The sequence below is a fragment of the Leptodactylus fuscus genome, chromosome 6 (genome assembly GCF_031893055.1).
Source record: "Leptodactylus fuscus isolate aLepFus1 chromosome 6, aLepFus1.hap2, whole genome shotgun sequence".
Lineage (NCBI taxonomy): Eukaryota > Metazoa > Chordata > Amphibia > Anura > Leptodactylidae > Leptodactylus > Leptodactylus fuscus.
In genome coordinates this window covers 21,388,013-21,402,027 of record NC_134270.1, presented here as the reverse complement: position 1 = coordinate 21,402,027, position 14,015 = coordinate 21,388,013, and the positions used below count along the sequence as shown (strand labels likewise).

General features: G+C 42.6%; 1 protein-coding gene across 1 annotated transcript; it reads right to left on the bottom strand.

Moving 5' to 3' along the window:
* Positions 1 to 779: 779 nt before the first annotated feature.
* On the bottom strand, positions 780 to 2,916 carry WFIKKN2 (WAP, follistatin/kazal, immunoglobulin, kunitz and netrin domain containing 2). The gene is made up of 2 exons (XM_075279499.1): positions 2,538 to 2,916; positions 780 to 2,350 (listed from the first exon to the last, which is right to left on the bottom strand). Exons 1-2 carry the CDS (start codon positions 2,736 to 2,738, stop codon positions 851 to 853), a joined length of 1,701 nt encoding a protein of 566 aa, XP_075135600.1. The 5' UTR covers positions 2,739 to 2,916; the 3' UTR covers positions 780 to 850.
* Between the last annotated feature and the right edge of the window lie 11,099 nt (positions 2,917 to 14,015).

Below are 14,015 nucleotides of genomic sequence, written 5' to 3'. Positions count from 1 at the left end.
CAAGAATATAACTACTATAATACTACCTCCTATTTACAAGAATATAACTACTATAATACTGCTCCTATGTACAAGAATATAACTACTATAATACTACCTCCTATTTACAAGAATATAACTACTATAATACTGCTCCTATGTACAAGAATATAACTACTATAATACTACCTCCTATTTACAAGAATATAACTACTATAATACTGCTCCTATGTACAAGAATATAACTACTATAATACTGCTCCTATGTACAAGAATATAACTACTATAATACTACCTCCTATGTACAAGAATATAACTACTATAATACTGCTCCTATGTACAAGAAAATAACTGCTATAATACTACTCCTATGTACAAGAATATAACTACTATAATACTGCCCCCTATGTACAGGAATATAACTTCTATAATACTACCCCCTATGTACAAGAATATAACTACTATAATACTGCTCCTATGTACAAAAATATAACTACTATAATACTGTTCCTATGTACAAGAATATAACTACTATAATACTGCCCCCTATGTACAAGAATATAACTACTATAATACTGCCCCTATGTAGAAGAATATAACTACTATAATACTGCTGCTATGTACAAGAATATAACTACTAAAATACTGCTCCTATGTACAAGAATATTATATTATTATATTATAGCTACTATAATACTGCCCCTATGTACAGGAATATAACTACTATAATACTGCCCCTATGAGAAGGAACAGAACTACATGTACAATATTTTCATGTCTGACAAGAGTTTCTTTTTAATTCAAAGTTGACATATAAGAATTTCAGAAAATACATTCCTTTAAGTACCATACATGTTCTATGATCTGTATATCATGGCTGCCCTAATATTTCTTTGAGAAGATCACAAGTTTTATTATGAATGACTTCCCGAAGTTTCCGCACACGGCGGCCACTTGACGCACCAACAAAGCTGTGTGGTTGTAGGACTGCCATGCCATTATGTGCATCACCCATGATAATAAGCTGTCCACTGACAGAGGTGACATTGGGGCATGGACAACTCCAGTCCATGTTGAGAAGTGTGATTTCAAGTGGTTGCTTTCCTAAGAATTTCAGCCCCATTTTCTCATCTTTTAGGATTTCTTCCACTGAGACAAGAGCATGTCCAGATTCTAGATCTTCTGTCAACTCAACTATACGCCCAAGGATGGCAAAGTCACTTTTACAGAAGCTTGTCACCAGCTTCTGCCGAGGCTTGCAAACTTTACACTTTTGGTTTTTGGGAAAGGGACAAGATTCCTCACACAATTCTTTGCTTTCAAAGTTGTTCTCATTTCCACCACACCCACCATAAATGAAAGATTGGCACTGACTCAGTAGCTTATTGAAAGCCCATCTTGGCTCGTAAGCCTTGCATGGACCTTGGAGGGCAGGATAGTTACAGATGTTGACTGGTCCATTCATACAGGTCAACATGCACGACTCATAGGTCTCAAAATGATTCATGTTACTGTTACAATTGCCATAGACAAAGATGAAACAATTATTTTTCTTGGCATCAAAATACCATCGCGTCTGTTCTTCTCCACAGTCCTCGCTGTCCGGGGGCTTTAGGCACTCATCGGTTGGAAAAAAAGTTTGATTTCCAGATTTTTCCTTAGGGGGCTGCTCTTTAACAGACAAGGGGAAATTGATCTTGATGATGCCACCACTATTTGTGGCTGTACATATGTAGACTCCGGTGTCTTGCAGTTGTGTATTATAGATAACTAGCTGAGCAATGTTGGTGACCACTATGTTTGCAACCACATGGTTTGGCCGCATGACTATGTTTTCTTTTCCTTCCTTCTCCCATGTTATTTCTGGTTTGGGTTTTCCAGTAACATCACAATGAAAACTGACTGTATCTCCAACGTTGACCATCTTGTGAGTGGGGTTGTTCACCAGAGCTGGTGGAACCACGTTTACGATGGCTGTTTCAGCTGATGGAATGGTTGGGTTGGCAGTTGTCTCTGATGGAAGGGGACTGGTGTGTGGCCAGGTAAGGTGATATTTGCAAGTGACCACAGTTAACGTAATCCCCTTGGCGCAAGCTTCGGCGTCCATAAAGCACTTGTTATAATAGGTGAGACCATCGGAGGCACACGTAAAACTTGGTTCCCTCTCGCACCTATCTTTGCATTTGCAGATAGGTTGCCCATCCCAAATGTCACACTGAGAACCCTGCTGAGTACACATGAAGAGCTCACAAGTAGCCTGTTTGGGCATCCCCACCGGACCTTTCCTTCCCTTGACATCCATGTATCGGGCTGCCACGCAGCTCTTGGTTCCACAAACATTTGGACAACATTTTTCATAAGTTTCACATTCCTATTAAATAGAAAAATAAGATCATTATACTCGTACACTAACATAAGTGCCTATAAAAGTAGAACAAGTAGAACAACACCACGGAATCATATCTAAAAGAGTCAACGACCAAGTCTACATTTCAGCAATCTAGTCATGGCCGCTCCCGGGCTTAGTAAATAAATGATATTATGCAGATTGTACTAACCTGGTCAGTTTCGCACTCTCTTTGACAGGTACTCTGAGCATCCACCCATAGGTTAGGGTTCATATCATTAGGGCATAAGCCGGCATGGGAGTATCTCATATGGGGTACGGCTTGACCTTGCTGAAGCAAAAAAAGAAGAATCACAATGCGGGTCCCTGTAGTCTTCATCCCCATCCAGGTACTAATGAATGGACGACACATTTTAGGTCTCACGGGCAAATGTTGAATTCTAGCCTTAGAACCGTAAACTCAAAAAAATGGAAAAAATCCCCGGAGCGTCTGCTGTTCTGCCCACTATGAAGCGCTGTCAGTTATACAGCCTGCGCCGATCTGCACTGGATTAATGGTCTTATAAAAATAACCCTTTAATTCACGCTGGCGGCGTGTGTATATTTACTGTACAATTTATTCCATTGCTCCATTAATTAATTCGGGAAATCTTGATTTCATAGGACAATAGGTTTTTGTCAAAGGTTTAGTCTGTGAAATTCGAAGGGGAAAAAAAATTCTGGAAAGACTTAAAAGGATTCCGCTTGCGGCGACGTCCCCCCCCACCCCCACTTTATTAATTGTTCTGTTCACGGGTGAGCGATTCTTAATTTATGTAATATGACGAAACAAAATACGACGACTATTGGGTAATTATATAAAACATTTGAGTATAATTGGAGGAGACACGTTTACATAGGACTGCTCATTATTCAGCGTGACACAGAAACTTTATATATCAAATTAAGAGCTTAATAAATTCCTTGGCGGTATTATACAACATAAGACCGTTGTTCTTTGTTAGATCTCGGTGAAATCTTCAAGGGAGGAAAAGTCCTAATGAATGGGCCGCCTTTCAAATCACTATTTTTACAGCCAGAATTTCTCTGTCTGAGAAGATTAGTAAAAATCCAGAACACAGACTGCTTACTGTCAGCACGCCATGCCCGATACAGCCAACCAAGTGTTGTATAACCGGCCCTCGCAAATGTTACTTTCTGAGACATACCACAAAGCCATAGATATAAGGGTATGCCCACAATGGTTAAATCATAGCATGACCACAACTTCAGCTGCAAGGAACCTTAGCACCATTGCAAAAAACAACCTCGTGTCATCTGCAGCTGTCTTCCCCATAGGGGCAAAATTTCCATCACTGCTGCTCAGATGTCTATGGTGTTTATGGGGTTGAGGAGGAAAATGTGGAGGAAGGAAATGCAGAAAAAGAACAATAAAAACAAAACAAAACTGAAGACCCCTCCGAATCCTTGCTGTCGGAATGGTGGAGGATCATCAATAGAAGTGGCTTTAATGCAGCGGGCAGAGATCACTGGTGTGTCCCCCTCTGAACATGAGGAGTCAGCTGCCAATCCCCAGGAGGCGGACAGACATCGTATACCATCAGATCAGATCATTTTTATTAACAAATTTTTCTTTACATAAAATCAAACAACCGACAAAACAACAGCAGCACAACAACAATTCAAAGTAAATATGGAGACACAATCCAGCATATAAAAGGGGGGGGGGGTCCATTAGGACCCCCCGCTAAATGTCCCGAACCTCCTGATTTCCAAGCAAAGAATAGCACTCAGGGAAGAATCGGGAGAAAGAGTCGGTTACGATAAACCTTTCATGAGGCAGAGCAACGAAGTCGATCTTGTATCTGTAGTTGGAGGACCAAAGGGTCCTGGATGGATTGGAGCCAAGCAGGGAGAAAAAAAGGTGAGACGACCTCCGACCGCTAGAGAGCCCTCCAGGGGAAGCTACACCGTCAAAATGAAGGCTTCTAGGTTCGCCCTCCTTAGGGAGATGACGACCGGAGCCTCTGGCCTGATATCCGGGTCTCCTCTGGTACTGAGGTCTTGAACGGGGGCTGGCGCTGAAAGCCTCTACCACGAGAAGGCGGTCCAGATCGTCCTCTATAAGACTGTGGCGGGCATTTGCCTTTCTTGTCAGCCAGGTCCTCCATAATGTCATCTAGCTCCTGGCCAAAGAACTTACCAGGCTCATAGGGCAGCGCACAGATATTATATTTGGAGGACTTATCAGCTCTCCAGGGCTTGAGCCACAAGGGTCTTCTAGCGGCTGTATGTAAAGCGATGCCCCTTGCTGCTACCTTGATCTGGTACGTAGAGGCCTCAGTCAAAAAGTCTGCTGCAAGTGAGACAGATGACATGAAAGTTAGTAAATCATCACGGGCAACACCCGAATCGATATCCCTCTCCAGCTTGGCCAGGTCTGAGCGTAACTTATTAGCCACCTCACTGGAGGCAGAACCTATAGTGGCCTGGGTGGAGACAGGAGAAAACAGCGAACACCAATAAGGAGCACAGAACAAGCAGGATTGAACACAAAACACGGTGCATTCACACATACAAGTCTGTTTCCCTAAAAAAAAAAAAAAAAAAAGAAATTTGCTCATTATCAAGAGCAGTCTTGATGCACGTTTAGCTTATCACACCTGGAGATGTGCAAGTTCCTGGGAATCCAGCGATCCTCAAACTCACTGTCATATGACAGGCTGCTATTCACATTAGCTGCGACTTAAGGGAGTGGCTGAAGCTCAGTCTAACAGCCGAGTGCAGAACAAGGAGCCTGACAAGGGAAGAGAAAACTGCGTCACAACTTCCTCGGCTGCGTGACTGCAGCACAAATAAGCGTAAATGGGGCACCGACAGAAAAACAGGGAGGAAGTTGCCCGGGTGCCCATAGCAGTAGATATTAGGGCATTTAGTTTCTGCTCCGATCACAGAGGGAAAGCTGGAGAGGACTCAGCCACCTTACTGCTGGGCCGTGAACGAGCTGCAGCACAGCTGAAGAAATGTCAGTAACAACCTGCACAAAGCAGGTAAGACAAAAGACTGTAATATAAACCTAGAACTTTCTCTCGGAAAGAAAGAGAAAAGGAAAGAAAAAGGCTTTAAAACACCCTCTTCCAAACCATATAGGAGGCCACAGAGCCTCTTCCATCTGTCTCACCACACAGGACAGAATAAAACACGAGGAGGTTCCTCTTGCCTTTTCATTAAAAATTCCCACCTGTCCTAAAAACACACACGGGGCAGAAATACCCCATCTGTTGTGCTGCTGTTGGACGTGGGGGAATGTTTTATTCTGATGCATTTCACAGTTTTTTTAGAGCTTGCTTGCTAAATTTAGCACAATGTTGCAGGAGTTTGTTAAATTTTGCCCAAATTGAGAACTTTTAGCCACCACGTGACTGCTTATTTTGCACATTTTTTCACCATCTAGACGACAACCATTTACTCTCTTGGTGCTCCGTACTGTAATACTACCGGTCACTTTGTGGCACTCTCTAGGGCAGGGGTAGGGAACGTACGGCTCTCCAGCTGTTGCAAAACTACAACTCCCAGCATGCATACTGGCTCTGCTGTTCTGGGAACTCCCATGGAAGTGAATGGAGCATGCTGAGAGTTGTAGTTTCACAGCAGCGGGAGAGCCAAAGGTTCCCTACCCCTGCTCTAGGGGCTCTGCCAATGCATTATCGCATATGGAAATAATAATGTCCTCCAAAAGCCTAATGTGCCCTGCGGTGTGTACAAACAGCAGTTTTCATCCACATGTGGGGCATTCCCATATCACAATGTTGTGGGGCGCATTTCCTCCTTTAACTCCATATCCAAATGAAAAAGAAAATTTTGGGGCTATAAAGCAACCTTTCTATGGAAAAAAATAATTTTTCACTTTTACATCCCGATCTTAATAACATGTGCAAAATAGCTGAGAGGTCAAAATTTCCTAAATGGGGTCACATTAGGAGTTCTACAAATGAGAAAGGGCAGTCGAAAACTGTTCCAGCAAAACCTGCCCTCCAAAAGCCAAATAGCGCTCTTTCTGTTCCAAGCCCCGTGAACAAACTTCCCAAATGCGGTCTTGTATTATTCAAGCGGTGCAGTTTTAAGGATGTGATGGCTCATGGGGGTTTATAATACACAGGCCTTTAAAAAAAAAACAAAAAAAAAAAAAAACCTTCAGAATAGAAGTGGTCCCTAATAAATGAGTTTGGGAGAATTTTTTTTATAAATTTGGAAAATTGCTGTTACACTTTTAAACCTTCTAACGTCCAAAATAAATAACGAAGAAGAATTATTAAAATTGAATTAAAATTAGAATTATTAAAAGATGATCCAATATAAAGCAGATTCATGGTAGATAATATCTACTAATGTGTTTGGGTGGTATAACTGCCTAAAAAGCAGAGCATTTCACACCTTCTAAATTTTCACCAAATTTCCTAGTTTTTCCATATATAAATGAAAATGATATTGAATAAACTAAATCACGTAAATGTAAAAACACAAAAAAAATGACATGTCAATTTAGAAAAATGGGGCGGGGTCCTTAAAGGGGTTTTCCAGGCAAAAATAGGGACAGAAAGAATTTTTTTTTTTAATCAGCTGGGGGCGGTGTAAAATAAAAAAAAAAAAAAAATTCATAGTCCTATCAGTGCATTGTTTTTTTCCAGTGGAAGTCCCCACCACACATGGCCACTGAAGCCAATCAGTGGCCTCAGCAAAGGGCACGTGAAGTCACTACCTATCACGGCCCAGAGTCTCTTCCTGGAGCCGCTGATTGGCCTCAGCGGTCATGTGACTACTGATCAGCAGCTTCAGGACATCACAGCACTTTCACTTTGAGAAGAAGCCGGGGCAGCAGGACCAGACTGAGCTGAGAGAACACTGAAGCAACAATAGGGACAGGTAAGCAGGATTTTTATTTATTTATTTTTACTTACCCCCTGACCTGTTTTAAAATTGTTTTGCTTAGACAACCTCATTAAGCTGAGGCTCCATGTTGCAAAAATGCAGCTTTTTTTTGTTGCAGATTTTGCTGCGTTTTATTTCGAGCCAAAGCCAGGAGTAGATTGAGCAGAAGGGAGAAGTATGAGAGCTTCCTATATATTACCCATTCCTTCTGCAGCCATTCTTGGCTTTGGCTCAAAAAAAAAAAACACAACAAAATCTGCAACCAAAAAAATCTACATTTTCACAACATGGGGCCTTAGGCCTGCCTGCTATATGAAATACATACGGTAAATAAAAAGTGCAAATAGAATAGAAGTCCCGAAGTGTTAGATATATAAATTACAATGTGATGCCAGAATTCATTTCATCTACTTCATCTGCAAAAAAACATTACTATAATCTTGTAAAGATCACCAGCACTTGACTTCAGGGCAAATTGAATCTTGCATCTTTATTTATTACAGTCTTGGCGTACATGATCACGTATGTGACTGCTACAGCAAAAGACTGTGCAACCGAAAACACAATAAAACTGCACTGAAAAGGGAACGCGATGCAGCACAAATGATACAGCAGGACGGCCTATAGATCTCAGAGGGGTTATGTAATATGTACCTTAGACCTGGAGTGTCTTATGTACAATAAATCCTGCCTTTCACGAAGATGTCACAGTCACTGGGTCTTACACTTGCAGACTGGTTTTGCCATCTTTCTCATGTGAGAATGTCCGTCCCAACATGGAGAAGTATCCCTTAGTGTTCAGAGAATTGTAAGTGGATTATAAGGACTGGGTTGGATTACATACTCGCCCCCATCATACTCACTTCTCATTACAATGTTTTCACTATGACAGACTATATAAGCAGACGGTAACAGACAGGGCTTAATAATGGGCTCGTCCTAAATTTTGTGGATCACCTTGACATTGTGAATGTACCCGAACTCTCCGATACCCACCGCTGTGTTCCCACTAGAGCAAGTTTAGAAAACTATCCAAGAAAATCTTTTGCCCATAACCAAAGGTAAGCTGTGCTGTGACTGGTTGCTATAGGCGGGAAGGCTAATACATCTGGATGTCCGCCTGCTAGACTTTGGACCAAAGGGAAAACATGACTTAAAGGGGCTCTATCAGCAAATTGATGCTGTATGAGCCCCACATACGCGTGAATAGCCTTTAAAAAGAATATTCAGGCTCTGCTAATGTTATTTTAAACCTCCCCCCGGTTTTAAAGTAAAACCACAAAAACAAATACGCAAATTATACTTACGGTGGGCAGTCTGCACTGTCCAACGTCATTTTCTGTCACGCCTTCCTCTTTCGGCGACGCCCTCCGGTCCTGGCTCAAATCCGGCGCGTGCGCAGTAGCGCTCCCTCCGGCGCCATTTTTCTCAGTATGCTCAGTGCCCCTTAGAACTATGCGAGTGTACTGCGCATGCGAACTGCCATTGGGAAAAATGGCGCTGGAGTGTGCACAGTAGTGCTCCGGAGGGAGCGTTACTGCGCACGCGCCAGAATTGAACCAAGCCCGCCGGAAGAAGAGGAAGATCAAGGCGGGGAAGAGCCAGAACCGGAGGGCATCACCAAAAGAGGAAGGCATGACAGAAGATGATGTCGGACAGTGTAGACCGCCCAACGTGCACGGTAAGGATAATTTGCATATTCATTTTTATGGTTTTATTTTAAAACGGGGGGGGGGAAGGGGGGTTTAAAATAACATTAGCAGTGCCTGAATATTCTTTTTAAAGGCTATTCACACATATGTGGGGCTCATACCGCATAATTTTGCTGACCATGAGAACCAAAGATCACTGGTGCAAAGTCTGACATATCATACGGGGGACCGGAGAAGATTTCCACTCTGGTGTGGGCTTTAGTAAACAGCCCTGGTCCTCCTCTCCCTGCAACAACAAATGTTTGGTTGTTTTGGAGGCAAATTTAGGATGTAGTCCCCCCATTTAACAGCAGTATATATATAAATATTTTTTCCTGGACTATACCACAGAATTTTTACATTTGCCTATCATTCTACATACCGTTTTCCATACACAGAGGTGGAGGACTTCTATTTTGCAGGACCAATTATACTTCCTAATGGTACTAATACTACGTACTGGTACGTAATATTCTGCATGATTTACTTGGAAAGGGGAAAAAATAAAATTTGAGAACATTGTAAAATTTACAAGGTGGAGGTGGGGACTGGGAAAGACCGACAAAAAACAAACAAAAAAAACCCCAAACTATTAAGTGTGTTGGATATTCTGTATAATGACATTATCTCGATACGCTGTTATGGTGTCCAATATACTGCTGGATTCACACTAGTGGTGTCTCCATAGACGACTCTGCAGAATTCGCCTAAAATTGACCCACAGAAAAGTCAGTGGAAATATAGAAGACACCAGGCAGACCCCATTATAGTCGTTGGTTTCCACATGTAACCGCTTATGTGGACACAGTCTCCTTCTTTCAGGTCCGCAAGTGGACCCATAGGATGGAAACCCAAACACTAGTGGACACTGAATGGGAATTGCAGAAGCACAGCCGCAAAACCCAACAGGCATAGGACTTGTCCTGAGTTTTATGGACCGAACTTTTGGCCGCACACTGATCCATGTAATACACAGTCATGTGCATAGGCTGATAGAAATGAATGGGTTAGTGAACTGTTATATATGTTAGATCAGCCTCCCCTACGTTTATTATATTCTGGGGTGAGATTATATTAGTTTCGGTTTGATCACGTGTTACTGAAAAGCAATAAAACTTTAATAGAAGAAAAAAACAAAACTGTAGGTCGCGTCTCTTTTAAACCAACTTTTTTTTAGAAGGTTGGGTAAAGCTTCTGTGATTGGTCCTGCACAGTCTGCACAACACTCTAAACTCTGGTTTAAACAGACATGACCTAAATAGTTTTGTTTTTTCTTCTATTCCAGTTTTAATGTTTTTCAATAACATATGTGATGTTTGGATTGAACCGAAACTGCTAATATACTCCGGGGTCTCTTCAGACTCCAGTATATAATAAGCGGAGTCCCAGGGGAAGGTGATCAATCATGTATAACAGTGATCCTCAGCTCTCCAACGCAACTTAATGGGCAATAGCTTTTGGTGTAATAAGAAAGAGGAGATTCTCGGTCATAAGACAAAGGTTACATTGCTGTCTAAATTATTTCCAGAGATCACTGGCTGAAAACAGTGTCAGGACTAGGATATCTATATCACAGATTATACAACTGCATATCAATATCCTAATCCTGACTGTGGTTTCAACCAGTGATCTCTCTGGAAATAATGAATTTTTCCCTCAACTAATTTTCAAGCGGAAACTACAATGGAGACTCCAATGCAGATGTGAACGTCGCCTTAGCATTCATTACTGCACTGATTCCGCATGGACCAGACTCCGCCTCTAACACACCGAGACGCAGAAGTCTGATGCCGCGGTCACAGCCGAGATTTTCGTATTACAGACTTAGATCTAATCTGTTTCTTGACATAATCACAGTCACAAGGTTTGAGCGCTCCACATTATTATGTACTGAAATAGCTTTCTGTAAAATCCACTATTTAATATTCAACAGGTCGGGGTGGGGGGAAGGGGGCGCATTCAGAAGCTCCTCCTATAACTTTAGCACAGTGCCCCTATTAGGACAGTACTTAATGGACAACCACCGATATCTATATAGTATTAAATATTAGCAATCTATGTTGATTTGCCCCACTATCAGCACAAACAATACCCAAACCCCTTCAATACATGTCAGCCAAACAAAGATTTGGCTGACTGCTATTTTTTTTTGCCAGCTCCCCTCTGTTGTCCCAGCTTGTCCAAGCATGCATGTGCTCTGAATGGCGAGGAAATCTCGGATTGCCAAAATTCTCTGCTATATTCTGTATCAGGGAACAGACCGCTGTAGCTCCTTCCCCATATCTTTGCATTTACAAAACCGCTGGAACTTCTTACAGTTTTAAGGTAAATTCACACAGTGGATTTGGTAGTGGGACCCACCAGTGGCAGAAATCTTTCCTACTCCCAATCACTTCAATAGGAGGTTGGGGCAGAATTATCCAAATTTGACTACTAGCGGATTTCTTCAGCTACCAGAAGGTAAAGTGTCTGCCTCCTACCGAAAGCCATTGGGTGCAAACTTTTTGCAGAAGATTTCACTACAAAAATTCTTCCATGTGAACTTCCCATAATAATTGTTTGAGTTCTTAGCTGCTCCAGGAATATCTTCATACTATTTAGGACCAAAACTCCACAATCACTTCAGACCTAAGGCTAAGGCTCCACGGGCCGTAAACACAGTGATAAAGCGCTGCAGAAAGAACCGCTGTGTGATCAAATTGCAGTTCTTTCCGCAGCGCTTTTAAGAGAAAGTTCACAGAGTTTTCCTCTGCGGACTTTCTCTTAACATTATATTTACGGAAAAGCCGCCGGCGTTTCCGTAGATATAATTGACATGCCGCAACGGCTTTGCAAATCGCAGTGTGTCCGCACTGCGTTTTTTCACGCAAAGTGGGCATGGGATTCGCATGAATCCCATCCCCTTTGCTTGCACTGTAAAACGCTGTGATTTTTCCCGCAGCGTCTCCGCTGTGGGCAAATCGCGGCGTTTACGTCCCGTGGGGCCCCGGCCTGAATTAGGTTAATCGGAGTGTTCTTGTCTTACCCATCTATATGTTTGACTTATAGTATACATGAGGTTTCAGGTGACTTTTTAGGATAGGCTACTCAGTGTGTACATGAGGCATAACATTGCATCTGGTCATTATATGGCTTAGATTTTCTATTAGTCAGCAGATCCCCACCCATGCTACATCTGTCATTTCAGGTTCTCTCCATGCTGGTGACTGCCATAACTAAGAAACAGCGCAAAATCTTACGCAGGAGGTATAAAAAGAGAAATACTGATCAGAATGGATTGCTTTTGCAGCTCTAGCATGAATCTATGCCTCTGCTTCTTCTCTCATCTCCTACTCTTCCAGCTCATTTCAACCACCAGCTTTTATATTTGTCTGGACTATTCTTTTATGGAAAGTTTGATTGATGACACAAGGCCTATTTTATACTTAAGGGAAGTATTACATTTTGCACATCCTGTTAGGTGGTTAAACCACAATTAGGGTCAGTTCACACTAAGATTCATGTGTGAATGATTTGTTCGGGCAGTGCACGGCAAGCACACGGATCTCATTATATTCTATGGGGTCCGTGCGCTTTAACTGCACAGCGCTTGCATTCTGTCTGGGGGGGAACCTCATGTGGACTCCTTCAGGACGGAACACATACCGTATTTTTCGGACTATAAGACGCACTTTTTTCCCACCAAATTTGGGGGGAAAAGAAGGGTGCGTCTTATAGTCCGAATGTGGCGCTAGAGAGGCGGATGCCGGCAAGGGATAGATGTAGGTGCCGGGGCCTGAGACATCGCTGCGCTCCTCTGCCCTGCATGAAGCCAGCAGCGGGAGGAGTGATGCTATTCCGCTCCTCCGTCCCCCCGCTGCTGGCTTCATGCAGGGCAGAGGAGCGCAGGGATGTCTCAGGCCCCGGCACCTGTGATGGCGTCTATCCTTCGCCGGCATCTGCCTCTCTAGTACAGCGGATGCCGGGTCAGTATCGGTGGCCCCTTCTCCCCCAGGGCCGGTCCCATACCTGTAAAGTTGCAGGCCGGCTCCTGCGCGGCGATATCGCAGGAGCCGACCTGTTCGGGTGACAGCCGGGAGCCTAATGAGGCTCCCAGGCCTGTCACTGCTATATTAGTATTGCGGCTGGGTCTATGACCAGCCGTAATACTAATAGACAGAATGTCCCATAGACGGCAATACAGTTGCATTGCCGTCTATGGGACTTGCAATCAAGCGACCGCAGGCTCAAGCCCCGGGGGGGAATAAAATAGTAAAAAAAAAAACAAAACAAAAAAAAAAAACAAAACAAAAAAAAAAAACCAACTTTAAAAATATGAAATAAATAAAAGTTCTAAATCACCTCCTTTCCCTAGAATATATATAACAGTAGAAAATCATATATCACAAACCGCCGGGTTTTTTTTTCATACAAGGTGATCTGAGCAATAGATATTCCCCAAAATGGTATAACTAAAAAGTAAATTTGGCCCCGCAAAAAAAAAAAAAAAAACACTCTATGCGTCCCCGTACACCTGTCAATGTGGCCTTGCAGCTGTTGCAAAACTACAACTCCCATATATTAAATATTTTACCATTTTTTGCTTCAAAATTTTTTTTCCCTATTTTCCTCCTCTAAAACCTAGGTGCGTCTTATAGTCCGAAAAATATGGTAAGCTAGTGTGAACCGGGCATTAAAAGGGTGTATTTTTACTGTATATAATTTTTCCCTGCACTGGTGTCCAGGCCACCAGCTGTGCAGAGGAACTACAGCAGCCTTCAATTTAAGAAATGGCGACATCTGTAGTTGTCTGGACTGTTGGTATCCAGGGGAAACTCAGGGGAGTGCAGAGGAATAAACACCGAGACCCCTCATTCTCAGGATTAGAGCGGGGGTCACAGAGATCAGTCCCTTGCCCATCATAAACTGTTTCTATATCACAGCATTATTTTATAAGAGTTAGCACACAAGATCTGTAACAAATCGCTCAGAGAACACGGGAAACTAAACAGTAACAAGTTTATTTGAAAAAGCATTGTAATACCAAGCCAAGTAACAACAGAGCACATTTACATCAGAATTTAGAAGAT

What these genes read in the sequence shown, in the direction of transcription:
- WFIKKN2 (XM_075279499.1), bottom strand. Translation starts at nt 2,738, where the DNA reads ATGTGTCGTCCATTCATTAGTACCTGGATGGGGATGAAGACTACAGGG. An exon ending in GAGAGTGCGAAACTGACCAG is followed by an intron (nt 2,351 to 2,537) that starts GTTAGTACAATC and finishes TCTATTTAATAG; the next exon opens with GAATGTGAAACTTATGAAAA.